Source organism: Mercurialis annua, linkage group LG8, assembly GCF_937616625.2.
Source record: "Mercurialis annua linkage group LG8, ddMerAnnu1.2, whole genome shotgun sequence".
Lineage (NCBI taxonomy): Eukaryota > Viridiplantae > Streptophyta > Magnoliopsida > Malpighiales > Euphorbiaceae > Mercurialis > Mercurialis annua.
The window spans coordinates 12,715,601-12,739,669 of NC_065577.1; the positions used below are offsets into that span (position 1 = coordinate 12,715,601).

At 34.8% G+C, this 24,069-nt stretch overlaps 1 protein-coding gene across 1 annotated transcript; it reads left to right on the forward strand.

The window, feature by feature from the left end:
* Nucleotides 1-4,277, forward strand: LOC126662178 (S-adenosyl-L-methionine-dependent uroporphyrinogen III methyltransferase, chloroplastic). Its single transcript, XM_050356073.2, has 5 exons — nt 1-790; nt 981-1,058; nt 1,147-1,216; nt 2,295-2,572; nt 3,763-4,277. Exons 1-5 carry the CDS (start codon nt 269-271, stop codon nt 3,910-3,912), a joined length of 1,098 nt encoding a protein of 365 aa, XP_050212030.1. The 5' UTR covers nt 1-268; the 3' UTR covers nt 3,913-4,277.
* The last annotated feature ends 19,792 nt before the right edge of the window (nt 4,278-24,069 follow it).

The window sequence follows — 24,069 nt, forward strand, 5'->3', positions numbered from 1 at the left end:
CACCCAAAAGGCCGCACCTTTTTGGCATCTTCCGCCTTCTCAATCCACCCAAAAACTAAAGTGAAAGAACAAATCAAATAGCTCCTATTATGTATACAAACGCTTATATGGTCTCTATTGCACTTCCAAAGAACAAACTTTTCTTTTCCTCTCTATTTTATGCTTAAATTAATACAAAGGCGGCTTCTTGCTGCTACCTCTCCACTCCATTCAAATAGCTCCCCAGTTGAGGATTTTCTTCTCCAAATTTGCTGTTTTTATTGCTCCAATGGCTCTCATTCATAAGCTACCCTCAATTTCTTCCACCATCTCTGGCCAAATTCACAACAATTTCCCCTCAAATCCAAAACCCATCTGCTCTTTAAGCTACAAAGCCTCGCCCTTTACAGAGAAGCACTCCACTCAAAGATACCAACGAGACCAGTGGCTCTACAGCAACCAGCTCCACCAATCTGCTTCATCTTCATGCCCTCTTGACTCCGACCCTCAATCAATCAGACAAAACGACATTGCGTTGCAGCTGCCCGAGTTGAAAAGCCTTCTCCAAGTGCTCAAGGAGAAGAGAGGTGATTGTAATGATGGAGGCAAATGTGGCCCTGGAGATGTGTTCTTGGTCGGGACAGGGCCAGGGGACCCCGAATTGTTGACTTTGAAGGCGGTTCGAGTTATAGAGTCTGCTGATCTTTTGTTGTATGATAGATTGGTGTCTAATGATGTTCTTGAGCTGGTTGGTCCCAATGCTAGGTTGCTTTATGTTGGCAAGACTGCTGGATACCATAGTAGAACGCAGGTAAACTAGACGAAATTGGCGGTTTTTCGGTTATTTTAGGTCGTAAGTTGAGTTATTTGGAGGTGCAATACATTGTTAGTTGAGGAATAAGCATTTGGTGGATTGTGTTAGGCAATACCATGATCTTTGATTTTTAAGTTGTTTTGATATTAGATGAGATTGGAAGTCGTTTCTGATTGGTTGTTTGCAGGAGGAGATACATGAGTTGCTCTTGAGTTTTGCTGAAGCTGGAGCTACTGTTGTGAGGCTCAAAGGAGGAGATCCTCTGGTGAGTTTCTGTTATGAGACATTTCTATTATGCAATATCAAGTTTTTTATCGGAATTCTTTATGATTGGCATTGTTCGGTTTTTGAAGGTTTTTGGTAGGGGTGGAGAGGAAATGGATTTTCTACAACAACAAGGAATTCAAGTTAAAGTTATTCCAGGTATCTAAATGCTCCTCTATTAGAATGTGTGATGATTTTTGAGAAGGCAGATTTTGTTTCTGCTAAATGTCATAGTCACATTCGAAAGAGATTCTGAAAATTTAGAAGCATGTCATTTGAGAAACAAATAGTGATCACTTTCAATGGAAACAGTTGTAATTTTGCTTTAGATGAGATTTGGATAAAACAATTTTTCTGGGGTCGTCTTTTAGTTGACTCTTGTTATTAGTTCTACTAGGTGGACGTGCCTTTCAGTTTGACATATATGCTAGGGAGATGTCTAATGATTGATGAGTAATGACCTAGTGATTATGGAAAATGACAACGATATCAGAAATTGATGATAGTATGTCAAATGTTCTTCATGTAGCAAGATGCGTCTTTCATCTGGCTACGATATTAATAGTCTGTGGCTATGATATTAATAGTCTGGATTCAGTGTTTTGAACGTAAACCTGCTCTGCCTTTATGAAGGCATTACGGGATATAGGTTTGCCCTATAGGCAATAATGCACAGTGGTATCAATTACACATCAATGTATTATCGCAGTTTGCTTTCTAAAATATGCTATAGTCTTATAGACATATTTTCAACTCTGGGAAAATTATCTACTCTTTTTATCTGAAATGATGCCTTTCTCCATGATGGAAGACAAACATCCTTTCCCGCTTCCATATAAACACAATCTTTGGTTCTGTTTAGATCCCTCCAATTGGTCCTATACAGCAGTCGACTGGACATTCCATAGCCTCTTATTTTGAAGAGTGGATGGACTATGATGTAGGAAGGTACTAGAAATTGGTGATTGTCGCATTTTTGTCTGCAAACTTACCTCTAAACTCAACCTCAACGGCTTGGAGTACATAAAATTAGAGTTGCTCTAGTTTCTGATGCTTGTTATCCCGAAGAATATATGTCATGCATTAAATAGTTTGTTGAAAATGACAATATGTCGCCAGTTTATTTAATTGTTTTTACCCTTTCTCTTCTTCTTTTTTGCCTTCCTTTTTATCTGCAGCTGATTTCTTTAAACTTCCTGCATGTATATCAAAATGATTTTTATTGATTGTTGTGCAGGTATAACTGCTGCTTCAGGGATTGCAGCAGAGTTGGGAATTCCTTTAACGCACCGAGGTGTTGCAAATAGTGTTAGATTTCTAACAGGACATTCAAGGAAAGGAGGTTCAGATCCACTTTTCGTAGCAGAAAATGCAGCTGACCCTGATTCAACCTTGGTAGTTTATATGGGCTTGGCAACCCTCCCTTCTCTTGCTTTAAAGTTAATGCATCATGGTCTCCCAGAAAATACTCCAGCGGTTGCAGTGGAGCGAGGAACCACGCCTCAGCAGCGTATGGTAAGTAGTATCCTAATTATTTACTGAAGTATTCTCAATTCTGCACGAAGCAAAAGGCAAAGCTTGAACTTTTTTTGCAATGACTGCGTTTTTCTTTACAAATCCCACATATCAGTTCAGTTGATATTATTTTTGCTTATTGATTCCTTCCTTTTATATTAATCATTGCTGGTCATAAGAAGGCTTTGAATGTATCTCATATAAGATCTTCGCATCGAAAAACATTCAACAAAACGGAAACTGGTCCTGTACCCCTTTCAATTAAATTTTTTAGTCTTAGTTGACATTTAGTAAAGTGCCACAGATGTGAACAATGAAATGGTTCTATGAACGGCCTTGAGAAATGTTGTTGGTTTACATAATTTTATCTTGGTTTTTATGACCCTATATTTTTCAGGTTTTTTAATATGTGGCTTAATTCTTAGAAGGCTTAATGGCAAAAAAAACCCAAACCTTTACGACTTGTTACAATTATATCCAAACCTTTTAATTTTTGCAATAATATCCAAATTGCATTATTTTGTTGTAATAATATCCAAATTGCACTTTTTATGTGAATTTTTTTGAGTTTTTTGTCATTTTTTGGGACTTTTACTATATTATTATACATCAAAATATAATAATAGCCTAATATCTTAATTAAAAACAACAAGTTTAGCCATCAATTTGACTATTATTGCTACACAAAATGCAATTTGGATATTATTATAACAAAAAAAATGCAATTTGGATATTATTGCAAAAATTAAAAGGTTTGGATATAATTGCAACAAGTCGTAAAAGTTTGGTTTTTTTTACCATTAGGCCTTCATAGAAACTTATTTGTTAGCTTAAATTGTGTAGTGAACACATTAAAAGTTCAACCAGATTCTAAAACATTTTTGAATTGCTGTGCAGAACCGAACCAAAACCAAAAATCAAGCCAAACCAAGTTTAATTTGATATATTTAGTTTGATTATTTGGTTCAGTTGGATTTTTAAAATTATAAACCTTAAATAAACTGAGCCGGAAGCACACTACACCTAATAGATCGATCCTTATTCTGAATATTTCTTTCTTGCTAATAGATCGATTGGGACGCAAATTACTTGTCAGTGATTTTGAGCCTAAATATACTTTATATAGGTTTTTGGGAGTTGGAAGTAGTGTGATGCAGCCAACTAATGATTGTTATCTTGCTATGGTGTAGGTTTTTGCAGAAGTAAGGGATCTTGCTGATGAAATTGCATCAGCCGAGTTAGTTTCGCCAACGCTACTTATAATTGGAAAGGTGGTCGCACTTTCGCCATTGTGGCCACACTCCTCAAAAGAAGTATCTTGTTTAGTGGAGGCTGCGTAAAATTTTTGTGGTATCTCAATGATGATTCGGCAGTGTTCGAATCCTTTGATGCAATTCAGGGATTAGCAATTGCTGCTGCTAATATTCGATATTCTCAAATAGGGCTTGGTTCGACCAAGCGAGCTTTATACATACAGGCTGCAGCATTATGGATTTTCGAGTATCTCATGCAAGGATCTGAAAGAAATCTTTGATCATTTTGATTACCATCTTCTGTGAAATGTAAGCCTCTTTGCTCTAACAGTTCTATTAGATTGATCAAAACAGGCAGTAGTTGTGTTGTTGATGTTGTAATTCTTTCAATTAGTGGTTGATGTTTATATTAATAAATTAAGGGAGAAGGTGCAAAAATGACCTTTATTTTAGTACCAAGTCTCAAAAACGATCCTAATGAATTTAAATGAGCAAATATAAACAATATATTAGATCGTGTGAGAAGCAACTGCAAATGGTTGAGGAAATGCAAGCAATCTATTAGATCCTTCATTTTCTTTTCCAATTCCCTTTATTCTATGCATATTTATCACTTTAATGTTTAATATGAATTTTGCAACGGCAAAAATGCATTTTTCGGTCCATGTACTATCATTTGTTTATAGGAAAATTAGGAAAATACCTAACTAGAAAAAATATTTGCGAAAATTAACTCCAAAACCAAAACTTGAAAGTCATACTCCAGCGTGTCAAGACTTTATATTTTTATTTTGTGCTTTGCATTTTTACTCCAGAAATTTCAAACGGTTGCAAACGGTTTTTAAGACATACTTTTACTAACTGTTTTTCAAAAACAGTTTATAAAAAGGTTTCAAATAGTTCCATAAAAATTTATAAAACATAGTTTTTACAACCATTTTTTTAATTAATACAATGGTTTCAAACAGTTAATAAAGAATTCAAACAGTTTCAAAAAAAAAAAAAACAGTTTTCCAGTTTACAAAAATTTCCAATTATTTTAAGAAACAAAGGCTTCGACAGTTTAAAAAGGTTTCCAACAATTTTAAGAAACGGTTTTAAACGATCAACAAGTTCGAAAAAAAATTGAAACACAAATTTGTAACTTTTTTTAGTTAAGTTTATATAATGGTTTTAAACAGTTTATAAAAGTTCCAAACAATTTAAAATGGTTTCAAAAACAATTTTAAACAGTCATTAAAAAACAGTTTGAAATAGTTTATAAAGATTTTAAACAATTTCATAAACAATTTCAAACATATTTCAAAAACACAGTTTGTAACATTTATTTTTAAACAGTTTCAAAAAACGGTTTCAAACAGTTTCGAACGGTTTACACAAAAAAAAGGAAGAAGAAGATCTAGAATAAGAGGATATGATGGTAGCGATGACGAAATATTTTGTTGCTTCAAATTCTTTGAGACAAATTGATTTTTTCATCGTTGATTTTTTATTTGTTTAAAATATTTAATTGTTTGTGTTATATATCGAATACATTAAATAAATAATAGAATATTTAGATAGAATTTGATAAGAAATTTCACTAAAATGGAAAAAAACGTAAAAAAAAATGCAGAGGAAAGAAGAAAAAGAAGAAGAAAGAGAAAAAAAGAAAGAGAAGAGAAGAGAAGAGAGAGAAAAAATTGAAACACTTCTTGACCAACCCTAAACCTTTCTCTGCCAGCTCGATGGCGGTGACGGCGACAACCAAGGTAACTCCGACTACCAACAATCACCACCTTCGTCCTGCAAGTTCAAATGTCCCAGCGGTTCTATACTTCGAAAATTATCCAGAGAATTGGTTCTATGATAATATTCAAAAGCATTTTAAGAAATTTGATATCGAAAGAAAGGTAACCCTAGCTCGTAGAAGGAACAAACTGGATAGGACATTTGGATTCCTAAAGCTTGAAAGTGATTATGATATTGGCACTACCCTACGTAAACTGAATCAGTTATATGTGGGCTCCCTGCATATTAGGGCTTTTCGCTCAAAGTATCCTTTGCGTAGCAATATTGTTCCTCCCATGCAACGATCTTCTCAACAACGAGCTGCTCCTCGTCCGTTACCTGTTAAGCACCAGTTTATTGCTTCCGTGCGTGACTCACAATCGTATGATACTATTGTCTCTAACCCTCCTGTGATTTATAATCCACCAAAGGACAGACCTGCTTCCAGTCTGCAATCACTCATTGTCCACAAATTCTTGAAAGATATTGAAGTGGTATATGATACTATCTCGTTTTCAGGAGGAGCTTTCATCTTAATTGGGTTTCATAATGTTGTTTATTTGAATCGATTCAGGCTTAACTTCTCTAGTATGGTTGTTTTCTTTAAAGCCATAATTCCTTTCGATGATTTCTTTTGTTCTAATGAGAGATATGTTTTGTTAACTATTTCTGGAGTCCCTTTAGCAGCATAGAATGAGGAATTTTTTTTAACCTAATTGGGGATAACCTTGGCAAGACTATTATGGTTCACCCTTCAGTTTTATCTAGAGAATGTTTTGATTCTGGCTGCGTTTTAATCTCAACAAATTCAGATCGTATTGCTTGTGATATGCCTTTTCTGATTGAAGGTAAAGAGTTTGTTATCAATGTTCATGAATCAGATCTGCCAGCTCTCTTGTTTGATAGCTTTGCTGATCCTCAACTTTCACAAACTTAGATTCCGATTCAGAAACGAACTTAGCTTTGTCACCTCTTTCTCACAAGAACAATTCAAATCACATGCCGATTATTGATGCTGGCAACCTCTCCAAATCCAGACTTGTCTAACATTACTCTTCGCCGAAAGTTTCCGAAAACAATTAACTCTAGTGAGGTCATTCACTCTGAAAATATCATGCCACTTTGTACTAATTGTGAAGATGGCAGTAACATGCTTCAAGTTGAGGAGACTCCCTATACTGTTGAGAAGACGAAGAAAGTGTCACGACCCAAAATTTTGAGCCGCAACCGGCGTTAGGGAACGGGAGTAGTAGCTCCGGAACCCGTAGTAAGCCTCAAACCACCATTAATTTTTCTCAAATAGTAAACAGATAACACAACGGAAGCAAACATACATATATATAACATATATACACATATTTGCACTAAATGTTCAAAACCTCACGGGCTCTAACTACCGTACCCTGTACGAACTGATCTCGCGGTACTGTATACAAAGTTAGTGTAGTAAAACATATCACAGGCATCTGGGGACGTGAACAAACTGTACTACATGTAGCCTACAAAAACATATAAACAAGACAGAAAGTAATATGTACACTCAAAATATACTGCTGTCTAGGCTACGACTCTGTCAACGCGGGACCACTACTGCAGCACTCATAGAAGTCAGAAACTATACATACACAGCTGACTTCTGGACTTCAAAACGGGCTTCTAGTTAAGTCCACACACTAAGCACCTGAAAGACATCAAATATGAGGGGTCAATATTTGGGAAAATACTGAGTGAGTTTGCATTTTACTAACGGTATTATTATGAAAACATAACATCGCATTTCAAGAAAACAATAATATAAAAGTAATACATATAAACATGTATTTGATCCGTACGAAACTAACATCCTAGCATGCGACACAACTTTCGAATAATCAAATCATACTGATCCAGATAGTCCGACCCGGGAGTGTTCACACTCTACCTCGTCGATCGCGACTCATCTCTTAATCCCAAAGTGTGAGTCCAACTCAGTAGATACGGGGCTCAGGTTACACTGTAACCGAGTTCTCGCTCGTATTGAATTTATTATTAAATTTTGTAATTCATTATCATATCAAATTGTTTCTCAAATACAAACACACTAGAATGACTCGATACTGGTGATCACACAGCCTATTGACACCCAATAGGTAGCTACTTTCTTCGGATCGCATACTAGTTCTTCGTATATATACTTGATAGAAACACATAACATTTAATCAAATTATATATAATGCGATACATATAAACAGACCACGTATATATAAAGTATAATATTAAATAACTTTAATATATAATACACGAAAGTAAGGTGCAACTCATAGTGACCGCTATCCAAGTAATGATGTGGTCGATTTGATAATATGCTCTCGCTAGTCCACGTCTACTAACCCCACTACTTGTTGACACGTCTGACAAATCGTTTAATAGTTAGACGTGAAACTCGTATTTTTACACGTATAATGCTTCTATGTTTTAGGATTTAGTTTCGTTTTCAATATTATACACGTGTTCGATAACTCTTTGTCATACTCACGACTTATCGAATACCATTCCTTGTATTCGAGAACTATATAATTTCCTTAACATTTTTCATTATCATTACTCGCGTAAAACGTCGAGCTAAATCTTACTTTTTAAGTTACGGGATCCTTAATCGATCTCTAGGGTCTAATGTTCGGAATTATCAAAATTTAGGTCAAAATAGGTCAAAAGTCCGCTTTGGTCCCCCGGACCCACTATGCGGACGCACAGCTTGGCTATGCGAGCGCATAGCGTGGCTATGCGCTCGCACAGCCTGAGCTATGCGGGCGCATCGCATAGCTCGTTTGCTATGCGCAGCCCCGGAAAACAATTTCTGGGCTGTTTCGCCGCAATCCGACATGCTTCACACTCTCACAACCTCAATTCCTCCAAAACCCGCATTTCCGTTTTTCATTAAAACGCTAAAATAAGCTAAAATTGTCAAATTCATTTATTCCATACAAAACATCTAATAAAACTTGATTTTAGCATCAAAATCAGATATTTTACCTTGAAACAAAGCTTAGGATCGATAGAGAACAGAGTTTTGGAGAGATCGCCGCGAAAATCACTCAATTCTGACGTCGAACGGAGAAACGGCAGCGAAACGATCGTATTCGGCAAATGAACCTTCTGGAACTCTGTTCTTTCCTTCTGATTATGATTCATAATCAAAATCATATATACAAAGGTAAAAAGCTCACTTTGATCCTTGTTCTTTTTGTTTCTTACCATTTATCATTTAAACGTTTCTTTTGTGCGATTTAGTCCATAGCTAAATCAATTAACACTTTAATGATGACTTATACGTATTATTTATATCCAATAAATAATACGAATCCCGATATTAATATTTTCCCGTCAAAACCTAAAATTTCCATCTTCGAGACGTAGTGGCTAAATTACCACTTTAGTCCCTGTACTTTATTTTGGAACCTTTCTTGACATTTCTCCTTTTAGTTCCAATTCCAACTTTAGAATTTAAATATATCATTAATTTCTGCATAATTACTTTTCTGAAACCGACCTACTTAAAATTTATTTACTCTAATTTCCCTGAAATCTTTCCGATATCGCCACTCTGGCGAGTCCAAACTGGACACATGGCCCAAATAATAATTAAATCTTTTGGGGTATTACAGAAAGCATGGGAAGTGGGTGTTCAATCGGGCCTATTCTCAAAAGAACATGAAAAGGATATCGTTGAATTGTTATCTCAAGTAATTCCTAAAGAGCAGTAGATTCCATCTTGAAGTCTGGTGTTTATCATCAAGGTAAAATTATTTTATGATTAATACACTAAATTTTGTTTCTTGGAATTTCCGAGGGGGTGTTTCTCATTTTAGAAAGCAAAGATGTATCCATTATTTTATCTCCATCCATAATCTATTGATTATTGGTATTATTGAAACAAAAAAAGAATCTATTGATGATTTCTTGATCATAAAAATTTGGCCTAACCTCGACTTTGGTTATACTTATTCTGCCTCCTTCGGAGCATCTGGAGGTTTACTTTGCATATGGAACAATTCTTTAATTACTCCTTCTAAAATCACAAAAATGGATAGATGGATATCAGTTGATTTTGATTGGTATTCAGTTAGTATTCGCTTTATCCTTCTTTATGCTCCTAGCAGTCCAAACTCAAGAGCTGCTACTTGGGTTGAACTGCTTCCGGAACTGAACTGTGATAGATTATGCTTGTTATCAGGGGATTTCAATGAGATTTTAAATACTTCGAAGAGAATGAACTGCCAACATCTCTCGACTTCAATGCTAGATTTTTCAAATTTTATAAACTCAGCAGGTTTACTTGAGATTCCTTTACATGGGAGATTTTTTACGTGGCAAAATAAGTTTCCTAAATTGAAACTTGATAGGTGTTTTGTCTCTCCTTCAGCTTTTAATATTTAGCCTAATATTCATCTCAAAGCATTAGCTCGCTCCTTTTCCGATCACGTTCCAATTCTTTTTATAGCTCATGATCGTGTTGATTGGGGTCCTCGCCCTTTTCGATCGATTAAACGCATGGTGGGGTCACAAGGATTTTGCACAATTCATTGAAACTTCCTGGCAGTCACTTAATGGCAGTTCTTCTTTGGGTATCAAGCTGCGAGAGTTACATAAACTTATCAAACCGTGGAACTTAAATGTCTTTGGGGATTTAAATAATAAAGCTAGTGTATTGCAGCAGAAAATATTAGATTTGGAGGCTATCACAGACATCAAAAGCCTTAATGATAATGAGCAGACTAGTCTTACTTCGCTGCATTATGATCATTTATAGATTTCTAAACAGCTGGAAACTCTTTGGCTTCAAAAATACCGTCTAAATTGGAGTCTTTTAAGAGATAAAAACACCTCTTTTTTTCACACGGCAGCTTCAATACACGCTAAGAACAATTACATCTCTGAGATTTTTATGGAGAATGTTGGTTTCTCTACTCCATTTGACATCAAAAAGTCCATTAATTCGTTCTATCGCCAACTTTTTACTCGCAGCAGCCACTGTCCTTATAGTCTCGATGGACTCTCTTTCAAGTCCCTAAGTTCTTCTCAAGCCAAAGATCTTGTTAATTATTTCGAGATGGATGAGATTTATTCAACGTTATTGAACTGCGATGACAACAGCACCGAGACCGGATGATTTCAACATGTTTTTCTATAAATGGGCATGGGACTTAATGAAGCATGATTTCCAGCAGCTTTTTCAGAACTTCCACCGTTCAGGTCAGTTTCCGAAAGAATTGAATACGGCTTTTTTGATTCTTATACCAAAATTTAAGGGAGCAAACAACATTAAAGATTTTCGTCCTATAAGTCTCATTAATGGTGTTCTTAAGATTGTTTCGAAGCTTCTTGCAATCGTCTTGTACCGCTTTTACCTACTATTATATCAGAGAATCAATTTGGGTTTATTAAGGGGCGGAATATCCACAAATATCATTCTATCGCAGGTGAAATTATTCACCTATCTTATAGGAGAAAAGAGCAGAATTTCATTATTAAGCTTGACTTTCAAAAGGCTTTTGACAGTGTATCATGGCATTTTATTTTGGGCATTCTTGAGAAAATGAAGTTTGACATAAAATGGGTACAATGGATCTCTTCTTTATTCGGCTCTTCTCAGTTATCTACTCTTATTAATGGCAGCCCGTCTGACAATTTTTTCATGGCAAAAGGAGTGCGTCAAGGGGATCTGTTGTCTCCGATGTTATTTGTAATTGCAGCTGAAGGTTTCAAATCTCTTATTGACAAAGCAAAGAGTTTGGGTATTATTGAGGGCATTGATATTGATGGTTACCATGAATCTATGTCTCTACTGCAATTTGCAGAGGATACCCTTTTATTCCTTCCGAATGATATGAATATGATTAGGAACTTACTCAGAATTCTCCGTTGCTTTGAACTCATCTCTGGGCTTCGTATTAATTTTCACAAGAGTTCAATCATTGGCCTGAATGTGGATAATGAGAGTATTTCAGAAGCTGCTAACATTCTTAATTGCAAAATTGAAAACCTTCCATTTTCATACCTTGGTATGCCCCTCTCTCGAACGACTTTGTCTCGGTCTCATTTTGCTACAATGCTTCAAAACTTTTCGAATCATTTAGCTCTTTGGAAACGTAATCTCCTTTCACCTTCAAGTTGTCTGATTTTGATTAACTCGGTCTTGAGTAGTTTACCCGTATATACTATGTGCTTCTTTGCTATTCCGGTTTCAGTTACTTCTTTTATGGAAAGTTACATGAGACACTTTTTATGGGCTGGTTCTCATTCTCGGAGAGGTATTTCCAAAGTATCGTGGGAAAATGTATGCATCCCGTTCCGTTTTGGTGGCTTGAACATTCCGTCGCTGCGTCTTAAAAACCAAAGCAATCTAATATACATTTCAGACCTGGAAATGCCCAAGATATTCGGTTTTGGAGTGATTAATGGATTCCAAATCATCAGCAGCCCTTACCTTTTTCTCACCATCGTCTCTTTGGATTATCTCGCAATCCAGAAGCCAACTTGTCGAGTTTTATTAATAAAAAAACGGGTCATATTTCCGAATTCGTTTGGAAGCGCAGGCTGCGCATTGGAGAAGCTGAAGACTTCAGTGACTTGCTTCAGCGTGTTCATCATATTAATGTTTATCTTCTTCGGAATGACTAGGTCCGTTGGAAGCTCTTTGACTCTTTTACTATTTCTTCTTTGGTTTAGCGATGGCATGACATTAATAGGACAGCAGATCCTTTCTTCATCAGTTTATGGAAGCACAAAGTTCGGCCTCGTACTTTATTCTTCATTTGGCTGTTACATAAGACTATAACATATTTTATTCTTCATTTGGCTTTATCAGAGAGGGATGCTCAATATAGATCAGTCTTGTTGCTCGGTTTGCTATAAATCAGAAACAAGTATTCATATTATCCTGCATTGTGACTTGCCTTGGAAATTTTGGAATATTATCTTGCAAAAGATTGAGGTTCCAGGCTTCTCATTTCTGGGTAATTTTTTGGAATGGATGTCGTTGGCTAGTTCGAAATACAAAATGTTATGGGCAATCATTTGGTTCTTCTGTGTTTGGGAGATTTGGAAAGCGCGTAATAGGAGATTTTTCAGGCAAGAATTAACGGACTTCACAGATTTGATTTTTCTTAGTATTAATAAGGGTGTGATTGACTACAAACATCATAACCCAAGTTTTTTGTATAATGATAACGATGTATTTAGATGCCTAGTTTTCTTTGTTAGAGGCTAAGGCCAGTTTTTCTTTGCCTTCCACTCCTTGTGGATGTGCTAATATAATTACCATTTCTCAAAATAAAGAGAAGAGAGAGAAAAACAAGAAAGAGTAAAGGAAAAAAAAGAAAAAAAGAAAAAAATAAGGGAGTACTGTGTTTTTATAAAGGGAGTAAAAATGCTAATAAGTTAAATTTAGTTGAGAGTACAACTAAAAACAATAGAAAAATGAGGCAGAAAAATAAATTTTTAGAAGTGAGGTATTGAATGCAAATAAATTAAAAAGAGAATCTTTTGTGTAAATTCCTTTTGTTTATATTTGGATTCTTCCACTTCTATTTGTCAAGATTGAATTTTTTGTCGTCTAGATGTCTATGTGATCAGAATCAGGATTGGGTCAGAACACGGAAGTTCTTTGTCTCGTAAATATGGATCCACTAGTTATAACCAGGGTCTATCTGAGTTCAAAAGAACCCGGAATGGCTTCTAAAAGTTTCTGGTCTTTGGCGGTCTTAGGCTTTAGGGCCAAGTTGGCATGGCAGATTACAAAACATGGCTTTCGTTCTGAAATACATTAGGTTTGGCCTATTACAATACATAATAAGATCCTACAATTAATTATAAAATTGCGGGCTCAAACGGGGCCTAAAGCTCAAACGAGCCCAAAAACATGAAAATACAACTGGAAACTAATCTATAAGATCTGGAAGCGTCTGGTGGCGAAAAAAGTGGCGCCATATGGAGTGGCGGCGACTCCATGGTATGGTGGTGGCGGCACCGTCACGACTCGTTCTCGGGAGTTCGTTGTTTGCTTCGATTTAATATAAAAAAGACATAACAACAAGCAAAAAACACGTAGGGAAAGGTCTGGACATGAATATATTCGAAATATGCATCTAATAATATCAAAAACACATCCTAAACATGTTTCTAAACTCAATCTGTATAAACAAACATCTTTTAAAATCACAGTGAACACTCACACACGTGGAGCATAACCTAATTTCTTAATCCATCACTCCTCAAATCATAAGTCGGAAGATAACATATAAGCCTTCTAATATGACCTCAACATCCTATTGTACTTATCGAAATAACATCTTGAATGCAACCTTATATCCAGTAATTTTTCTACGGTGCATAAAATTTCTGACAATACAACCCGATCCTTTATAATGTAATCGTCCTTAAATCACCACTATCATCACAGAGTATTTTGTTTAGCTACCTTTTGGTCAAAATTTCAAAACCATTTGAATCCAACAACTTTAAAAAACATCTATCACAATATGGCTGGCGAGTTCGTTTCAAAACATTTTTCTCAAAAACACTTAATCGATAAAATCCCTTTAACATAATTGTGTGCTAAGGTGAGGACACCTCTCATCCCCAAAGAGTTGCATCCAACTCTAATCATTTCATTGCATATGATGCATGTACTATTATGCATGTATCAATTATTTATTTTTTCTTTTATTTAGTGAACATACTCAGTGCTCGATGTAATTTTCTATTCGTGACATTCAAAATGCATGTTCATGATATGTCTGGGCACAATTACGTGATAAAAAAACATTTCAAATACTTTAACAAATAAACATTTGAAATCAATTCCTCGATAAAACATTTACTAGACATTACACTCTGTGAGATGCACACTCGATATCCTAAAAATATTTTTCAGATACCATACTTGCAATCTACCAGTTTATACGATACTATTATAGCAGTTCAAACCTATAACTCAACTAAATTCTCTTATGCGCTAGTAATATCCAGATTAACCTCAAATCAAACTGAAATTATACTCAAGACAAAAATAACTTACATTATGCCTCCACAAATCTTACCTTCAACACAAGTGTATTAATAAACCGATTTATCGTCCCGGGTTATAATTTCAACATCCTTTTACAGGATAACCAGAAACCACCATCTGTTCCAAAGAGTCACTATCCTCGTCTTTCACTGTATCATTTCCCAAATGTCCTCGATTCACAAATTGATACACCAAACATCAAGGTTGAGCCAAAAAGTAACTCATGCTAGCAAAGACTCGTGTGCTACCCGCAAAATGCGACGAACTAGATAAAGCAACTAAAATAGATAATCTTACCCAATAAACGAGGCATACTAGCACGAACCATTAAAAATTATGATTTTCACCTAACCATAAACCATCCAAGCATGCCTTAACCCGCATATAATTCAATTATCTTACCGTATAACAAAACATCATCGCGATAGGCAACGCACTAGTTACAGAAAGAAACAAGCATGCAACAACCTATATGATCATCATACTTCCTCTGACATGGCATACACAATCCATATAAACAAACTTTTTCATATAACTAATCAAAATCATCGTATGCAAACACAAATAGCCCGTTAATATTTCAAATCGCAAAACCAAGACATGACACAACATTCTCGGATTCCCCAAAATAAATTCAATACTAAGCATGACATTACTAAAAAAGGTACACATCAAAAACTCTTTCCAAACATAAAATAAACCACAATAACTTTCAAGTTCTAGTCGAGCTCCACAGTTTAATAGCCATTTTCTGGAAAACCTCTTTTATAAATCTATCGATTAAAATTCTCAATGTATCTCGATCAATAAAATCGTTGAGTTAGCCGAGTCATTACACACTACCAAGCTCAACTCCCAATTTTCGGTGACCTAAGTCAAACCCATAATAACCATTTATAAAACGTATTCAAAATATTTATAAATCTAGAAAATGAATTTAAATAAAATTTCAATCTTTTCAAAATTAGGGTCTCAACAAAACCCAAGCATTAAACATCAACTCAAATACTCAAGTGAGAAAAACTTTAATTGCAAACAACCATTTTGTAGACACGTACTCCAGCCAAACATAAAATACCAATGACCAAAATGACACTTCAAATATTAACATGCCACAACATGTGAATTCATAAACTTGTACTAGATAATCAAAAGACATGGCATCACATAATTAAGATTATCTCAAAACATAATTTACAAAACATCAAGCTAAACGCAAAAATACAAAATGCGATAATTTTATTTTACTGAAAGGGAAACGAAATCACATTTTGGGGTATCAAGTCTAGACTATCCATCCGACACTCTTGCCAAAACACAAGTCAAGGCAAAGTCACTTTCTCAATTATCAACATCAAAAATCAAAACATGGCCAAATAACATATAGCCACAAAATACGTTTAAAGTTTTAACAACCAAAATAATATAGAAGCAAAAACAAGGCCAACACCTATCGTGTCATCATATTTTGTAAAATAATAAAGGCCAAAGCCAAAATGTACTCATCCACAAGGCAAAAGCAATCAAACGAGTAATACCCAAGTGAAAACAATCATCATAACATAGCATCAGTTTAAACATGACCGACACACAACATTCCTATATGTGTAGGTAGAAAGTTTTAAAAACAAATGATGACGCTTCAAAAGACATGACACAAATCCTAATTCCGCAGTAGCTCCTATGACACAACATCAACTTAACATGCCATAAACAAAATATCACATTACATGCAATAGGCCTTGGTTTTCATAACCAAAGCTCTGATACCAACTTTGTCACGACCTAAATTCACGGATCGTGACCGGAGCTAGGGTATAGGAGTGGTAGCTCCAAAACCCGTAGCTAGCATCGCGGATAAACATACAAAACAAATAAACATGCATAAAACCAATGCTCAGGGCAACCAAGACTCCAACCTAAGTCTAGCAGTTCAATCAACAATGATATAATAATCTCGGTTTAACTCCAAGACTCCAACAACATGGCATATATAAATAACCAACCCAAAATAATATCATGCCAAAAAGTATATAACAATAGTCAGACGGATCCGACAAGACACAAGTCTAGAATAATATAAAGACATCCACTAATACTACTGTGGTCTAAGAGTTAAATATTTTGACATGTTTATGAAAGTAAAAGAAGACCTCTAAAGAAAGTGAAAATCGGAGATCAATTAGATACGCTCAAAAATCAGAAACCTGGAAAATGGGAAAACAACGGGGGTCAGATATACTCAGATAAGTTCATACTACTATTTACATTTATTAAGTGAAAAACTTTTAAAACCTTATATACTTATATATAACATTATGGAATGAGTATTGAAAAGAATCCCAAAATAGGTGAGACGAATCTCCGCCGATCCCAAAGTATGCCAAATATAAATCTGCCGATCCCAAAGTAGGCCAAATATAAATCTGCTGATCCCAAAGTAGGCTAGACGCATGTCTGCTAATTCCAATGTACTTACCGGTGCACACAGCTTCGATGATGCCCATCGAGTAGCTCATTTAAATCCAGTTCCATAATGAGTTCGAAAACATTTCGAAACTGCGTATAAAATATATTCATATATATATATAAACTCACTGCTTGCGAATTCACCAAGTTATCATAACTATTAAGCTTAACCTCACATGTGTGTATATATATATATATAAACTCACTGCTTGCGAATTCACCAAGTTATCATAACTATTAAGCTTAACCTCACATGTCAGGCGATCCAAGTCTAACCCGACTCAAACATTTCCAAAATATAATCCAAATTTTTAGAATCCAGAACACAACTTAGTAACTCATATCATTATTTGAAAAGCAATGGAACACAATAGCTTAACCAAACCTGTAATACCCCATAAGTTTAAATTATCTAACTGGGCCACGTGGCAAGTGGTTAGTCGCCGGAGTGGCAATATCAGAAAATTTTTCGAGAAATTAAGATAAATAAAATTCTAGTAGGTCGGTTTCGGGAAAGTAATTATGAAGAATTTAAAATTACGTTTTAATTGAAAAGTTGGAATTGGGATTAAAAAGGAAAAATATCAGGAACAGCTACAAACAAAGTTCAGATAATAAAGTGGTAATTTAGCCAATTAACTCTCGAGAGTCAAAATTATTAGTTTTGACGGGAAAATGTAAATTCTTGGATCGTATTATTTATTAGACAAAAATAATACGTATACGAATTGGTTAAAGGGTTAATTGATTTAGTTATGGACTAAATTGAACAAAAGAAAAGTTTAAAGGATAATTGGTAACAAATAAATAAAACAAGGATCAAAGTGGCATTTTTTCAAAATAATAAAAGAAAAGAGATATGAAATAAGGAAGAATAGAGAAACATCCAGAGACACAAAAACCCATCGATCAACTACGTTTCTTCACCGTTTCTCCGTTTGTTGTCCGATTCGAGTGATTTCGCGTCGATATCTTCAGAATTGAAAGCTCTATTATCCCCGGGCATCGTAACAAGGTAAGAGATCGATTATTAGCATGGAAATTAATGATTTAGTGGCTGTTTTATAGTTATTAAGTTAAGGATTTAGAATTCGTCGATATTAGCTTGATTTTAACGTTTTTGGAAAACCGTAATGACAGGTTTTGAAGGAATAGGTGTTGTAAGCATGTCGGAAATGCCAAAGCAGGTCGGGGTGACCCGGAGAGGGGTCTACGGAGCTATGCGAACGCACAGTGCTCGTGTGCGCCCGCATAGTTGGCCCGGAGGACCTAATTGGGCTTTTTCTCCTATTTCGACCTAGATTCCTATTATTTTCGGATATTAGACCTTAAATCGAATTGAGGACCACAAAAATCTTAAGTTTAGAGACTTAGCTTGACGTTTTCGGTAATTAATGATAACGGAAAACGTTAAGCAAGATTTATGATTCTTAAATACGAGAAGCGGAGTTTGATATGTCGTGAATACGATAAAGGAGTATCGAGTTCACGAATAACGTTAAGACTGAAACTAAAACCTAGATTTAAATGTATTATATATATAATCATGAAATTCACGTCTAACTATAGAACATTAATTAATATGTATCAGACATGTCAGCGAGCAGTGAGGTCGGCAGACGTGGATTAGTACAAGCATACAATTATATCGACCACATCATAAATATGATAGCGGTCACAGTGAGTTGCACTTACTTTCGTGTATTCGTTATTTATATATATATATATATATATATATATATATATATATATTATCTACACACATCGCATTATATGATTTGTTGAAATGTTATATGTTTCTATTAAATTTTATGTACGAGAAACTAGTATGCGATCCAAAGAAACTAGCTACCTATTAGGTGTCAATAGACTTTGTGATCACCAGTATTGAGTCAGTCTAGTGTGTTTAGACTATGTGAAATGATTTGATATATATGCATGATACGATTATGGAAGTTGGAATATGAATGTGGATACGAGAGTGAACTCGGTTAGAGTAACCTGAGCCCCGTATCTAGTGGGATGAACACGGTTGAATTATCCCGGGGCTCACCACTTGGGATTAAGAGGTTGGTCGCAGGTGACGCGGTTGAGTTATTCCGGGACCGGACCATTTGGATTAGTTTGATTTGAATATTCGTAAGTCGTGTTTAGTTTCAGGCTTTTAGTTTCGAACGGATCAAATACTCGATTATATATTTTTGTATTATTGCTTTATTTGAAATGCAATGTTATTTTATAATACAGTAAGTAAATTGCAAACTCACTCAGCATAGTCTGACTTTGTTGTGTTTAACATTTTCAGGTGCTTAGTGTCTGGACCTAGCTAGAGGTCGTTTTTGGAATCCGGAAATCAGCATTACATGTGTAGTTCTCGACTTCTGTAGCGCTATAGTAGTGGTCCTGTGTCGGTAGAGTCGTAGCCTTGACAGCAGTATATTTTGGTTTTATGTTTTACTTGTCTTTGTTTATATCTTTTTGTAGGCTACATATATTAGGTTTTGTTCACGGCACCAAATTCCGGTGATATGTTCTGATACATAATATGTATATAGTCCAGTGAGGCCAGTTTGTACGTGGTACAGTAACTAGAGCCCACGTGGATATCAGAATTTCTAGTGTAAATATTTGTATATATATATGTTTGCTTCCTTTGATGTACATATGTTGTATTATTTGCGAAAAAGTTTAGTCATTTTAGACTTGCTACGGGTTTTGGAGCTACCACTCCTATTCCCTAGCGCTGGTTGCGGCTCAATAATTTGGGTCGTGACAAAACAAATTATTAATCAACACGCACATAAGGTGTTCGATGAAAATCTCCAAAGGGACAACCATAATTAAATAGGCCAAAGTTCAACATACAACAGCCCTAACATGCTTACTAAACATTGGGCTGTGCATCGGTCTGTTTGGTTTTTGAACCGATCAAAGTATTAAAACCGATCGGTTATTTCTGCAATTGAAAACCACACCGAACCGAAATAAAGGGAATATTTCGGTTCGGTTCGGTCGGTAACCGAATATATACTAGATTTATTAAAATTAAACTGACATCTCATTTAGATCAGCGAAGCAGCGGTTTGAAGAGGTTCTAAAGGTCCCAAGTTCGAATCAGTAGGTTTGTACTTTTTTTTATCTCTTATAATTTAAAGAGAATCTTATTTAAATTGAAGAAAAAGACAAAAAATGTGAAGAATAAGAGTCGAACATGGGATGTTAGGAATAAATGAAAAGCCCAATACCACTAAGCTATTCTGCAATATTATATATATATATATATATATATATATATATATATATATATATATATATATATATATGTTTTATAAATAAAAACCGAAACTGAACCAAATATCCATAAAACCGAACCTATATTTTCGGTTTGGTTTGATTTTTAGTTTCTGTCAGTTTTGGCACACCCTAACTAAACATATTTGATATTAAACATCCCATAGCAAAGCATTCGAAATCAAATAACATATTCCCCGCAAAAATTGGTCAAATAAACATTCGCGACACTTAAAGAAATACGGGTCTAAATATGAATCGCTAAACCCAAACACCTTAGATCAGATTACAAACATGCCAAATTCAATAATATTAATGAAACTCAAATTTTAAGTCATTACAAATCATTAAATCCGAAGTCATAGCATTTAAGCGTAAAACTAGCAAGTTTCGTCAATTAAGCCGCACGTACCAAAACAAACATGATTCAATCTTCCAAGGTCATTTAGATCAGTAGTATATCATACATAAATTCAAAATACCAAATCAAATCATATCTAAACTCATGCCTATATCCCTTAAACAATCGATAACGTAATTTTGCTAGAAATTGCCTAAACATACTAAACAAGCCAAATCATGTATTCGACAACCCAAATCATATACCCACTGATCAAAAATAATATAAACACCATCTATATATCATCTTAGAACAATAGTTACATCATCTTAATACATTTATTTGATTACAACTCCCAAACAAACTAAATTTACAATTCTACGCAATTTCGGCTAAAACAATAGAGAGCATGCAAAAGTGTTGATACAAGAAACAAGATCAGTTCATAAACATCAAGTCCATCAAACATATCATATATATCAGTAACCTAAGCATAGCATCTTAATTTCAAAGATTGAAACCACCCAAATTGATTAGAATACAACAATTGCTAGAAAAACCCTAACATTGATGAATCATGCCAAACGCTTTCCAAAACATATAACATTAGTTTATATATGACCAAACCATCATTGTAATCATAAAAAATCAATAGCATACGCATGGCATAACAATAGCAATGATTCACTTCATCAAAACCCTTTATTAAGCATTTTAGGCAAAATCACACAACAATAAATCCATGAATCAAAAGGATAATAAAACAATACCTAAAAATGATGAACAGTAAGATAAATAATGCATTAACCCAAGGTTCAAGGGGCTGGATCTAATTCAATTGAATCCACAAGCCTCCAATGAAGAACACAACATAGAAATCGCGTAGATCTTACGAGTAGGATGTAAAATCATGTTCTTAGCGAAAGGAAACAACCTTGAATGTATGAAATTAATACATAAATTATTTTTCATTTAATAAGTATTTTTTAGGGTTTGGAGTCGAATGAGGGCTAGGGTTTGCAACTTAGGGGTCTATAAATAACTGTTATGAAACTAATAAGAAACTTGTTATAAACCACCATATACTATTATGAAACAAAACTAAAACTCTTAGGATACTCAAGTATAAAACCTCAAATGGTACTCCTATCAAAATATAATCTAGAGAAAGTTGAAACAAGACGAAAACGCAATGGAAATATACGGGGTATTACAATATGTATAAATTTGAAAAGCTGCAATATTTTATAAAAGACAAACTGTCTACTAGTATCAAATATTTTATACTGGTATATGTTAAGGAAAAGGGCTTGATATTGTTTTGAAACAGTGCGGCTAAAGTTATGAGGCAAGTAAGTTACGCCCTGATGTCTAATGTTATAAATACCAGTTGTTAGCAAAATATTTATGTTAAATAAAAGAAAGCTTTAACCAGATTTTTTAAAAACATATCATATATTATATGGTTCCGAATTGAGAAAAATTTACAGTGTTATTAGGCTTACTACGGGTTTCGGAGCTATCACCCCATTCCCTAGCGCCGATCTCGATTCGAGATTTTGGGTCGTGACAAAGTTAATATCAGAGCAATGGTTTAGTGTTTTTAGGCCATTGTTCTTATAAGATTGGAGTATAGGGATAAGACTCGATGGGTACTCATATGGACTACTGTAGCACATAGGATTCGAGTAATGTCTTTTGCTCGTATTCTTATGTTTCATAGGTTTCCAGCCTTCCATTCTAGGATGTCTGGGATATAATCATGCGTGTAATATAGACGATTAAGATCTAGTCAAATTGATATCGATGCTTGAATAGAAGCATAAAATAATATAAAGACGCTGTAGGAGTCATTCTACAGTAGTAACAAAGGACGATTGGCGGAAAAATGTACGGATTCATTGGAGTAGTTGTGGAAGAAGTTTACTAGTTACGAAGTTTAAGGTCTAGAAGAACTTACAAAACCAAATGTTATAACCTATTACGGTTATGCATTTAAATGACTTCAAAGGCATAATTGTGCTTAGGCCCAGCGTAGAAGCATGTTGAGAGAATCACTGTAAAAAAACATATTCGAATTTTATATATGTATATATACATATAAAACGATTACTATAGGGCATGCATCATATACATTGGCATGTCAAAAGAAAATTGGTTTCTAAAGGGAACTCTTTTGGGATGAGAGACGTCATCACCTTGGTGCACAATTATGCATATGTTTTCAAGAGTTTAAAGTGGGTTTTTGAACAAATTATTTTGGAAGTGTGTCAAAGATGATTGATCTATTTTAAACACATTTGTTTTTAACGTAAGTATACCTAGACAAGAACTCTAGAACGAAAGTATATGCTCGAGGTCAAGCTGTAAGCGAATCTCGAGGGAACAACGAAAGAGTAGAAGAATGGAAGTTGGATAATACAATTATGATCAGGAATGTGCGAAGTTAGTTGTAGTTCAGTGAGCTACAACGTATATCGGATATCAATGTATATCCAAGTCATGACAAGTAAGAAATATGAATATCCTTTAAACGAGGTGCCTAAGGCATTCTACATTAAGATACTAGGAGTAAGCAGGAAAAGAAAAAGATATGATCTACTGATCGAGCAGTGACTAACGCATTAGAAATACGCAGTTTCTCACGAACGACTGGTATAACTTGAGTTTAGGAAGACTCAAGGTAAATGGAAGATACATGATTCAAGATGTAGTAGATGGAAATGATGTAGTGATGAAGCAAGTTTCAGATGATGTCTAGAAATAGATAGGGTTTTAGTAAAACCCTGATATATTTTGGTTGAACCGTTGGATCGGTTTGATCTCAGAATATGATATTTCTAAGACGGTTATCTAAGTTTTAACCTTTGCGATCGTCGAATAGAGAGTTGCGTGATAGAAGTAAGAAGTATAAAGTTTAATTATCTTAAGATTGTCAACATAAACTCCGTTTAATAGTTGATTATCAGTTAACTAAATGTAGTATTATGGCTAAGAAGTATTGATAAGAACCCTTAGATGTAAACAAGGATGCTGGATATAGGAGGTTAAGACGCATTATATAGCGGTAGTCAACTCAAAGATGTAAGGTCTGAGAATTTTAATCATCAGAATGAACAAACAATTTAGAATAAACCAACGTTTAATGGTGTGCTAAGAATTGGTCCAGATAAGACCTATGTTATCAGGACAAGAAGAAAAAGGATTTAGTACAACAAAAGGAATAAAGTGAATGGTAGATGAAAGATTAAGTAATTGCGGAAACCTAGAATGAAAGGAAATATATTGTAAATCCATGATGCGATACAACGATTAAGAAAGATAA

Coding starts and splice junctions, on each gene's coding strand:
- LOC126662178 (XM_050356073.2), top strand. CDS start 269: ATGGCTCTCATTCATAAGCTACCCTCAATTTCTTCCACCATCTCTGGC. Junction 1,059..1,146: donor TCAAAGGAGGAGATCCTCTG/GTGAGTTTCTGT, acceptor CGGTTTTTGAAG/GTTTTTGGTAGGGGTGGAGA. Junction 1,217..2,294: donor TCAAGTTAAAGTTATTCCAG/GTATCTAAATGC, acceptor ATTGTTGTGCAG/GTATAACTGCTGCTTCAGGG.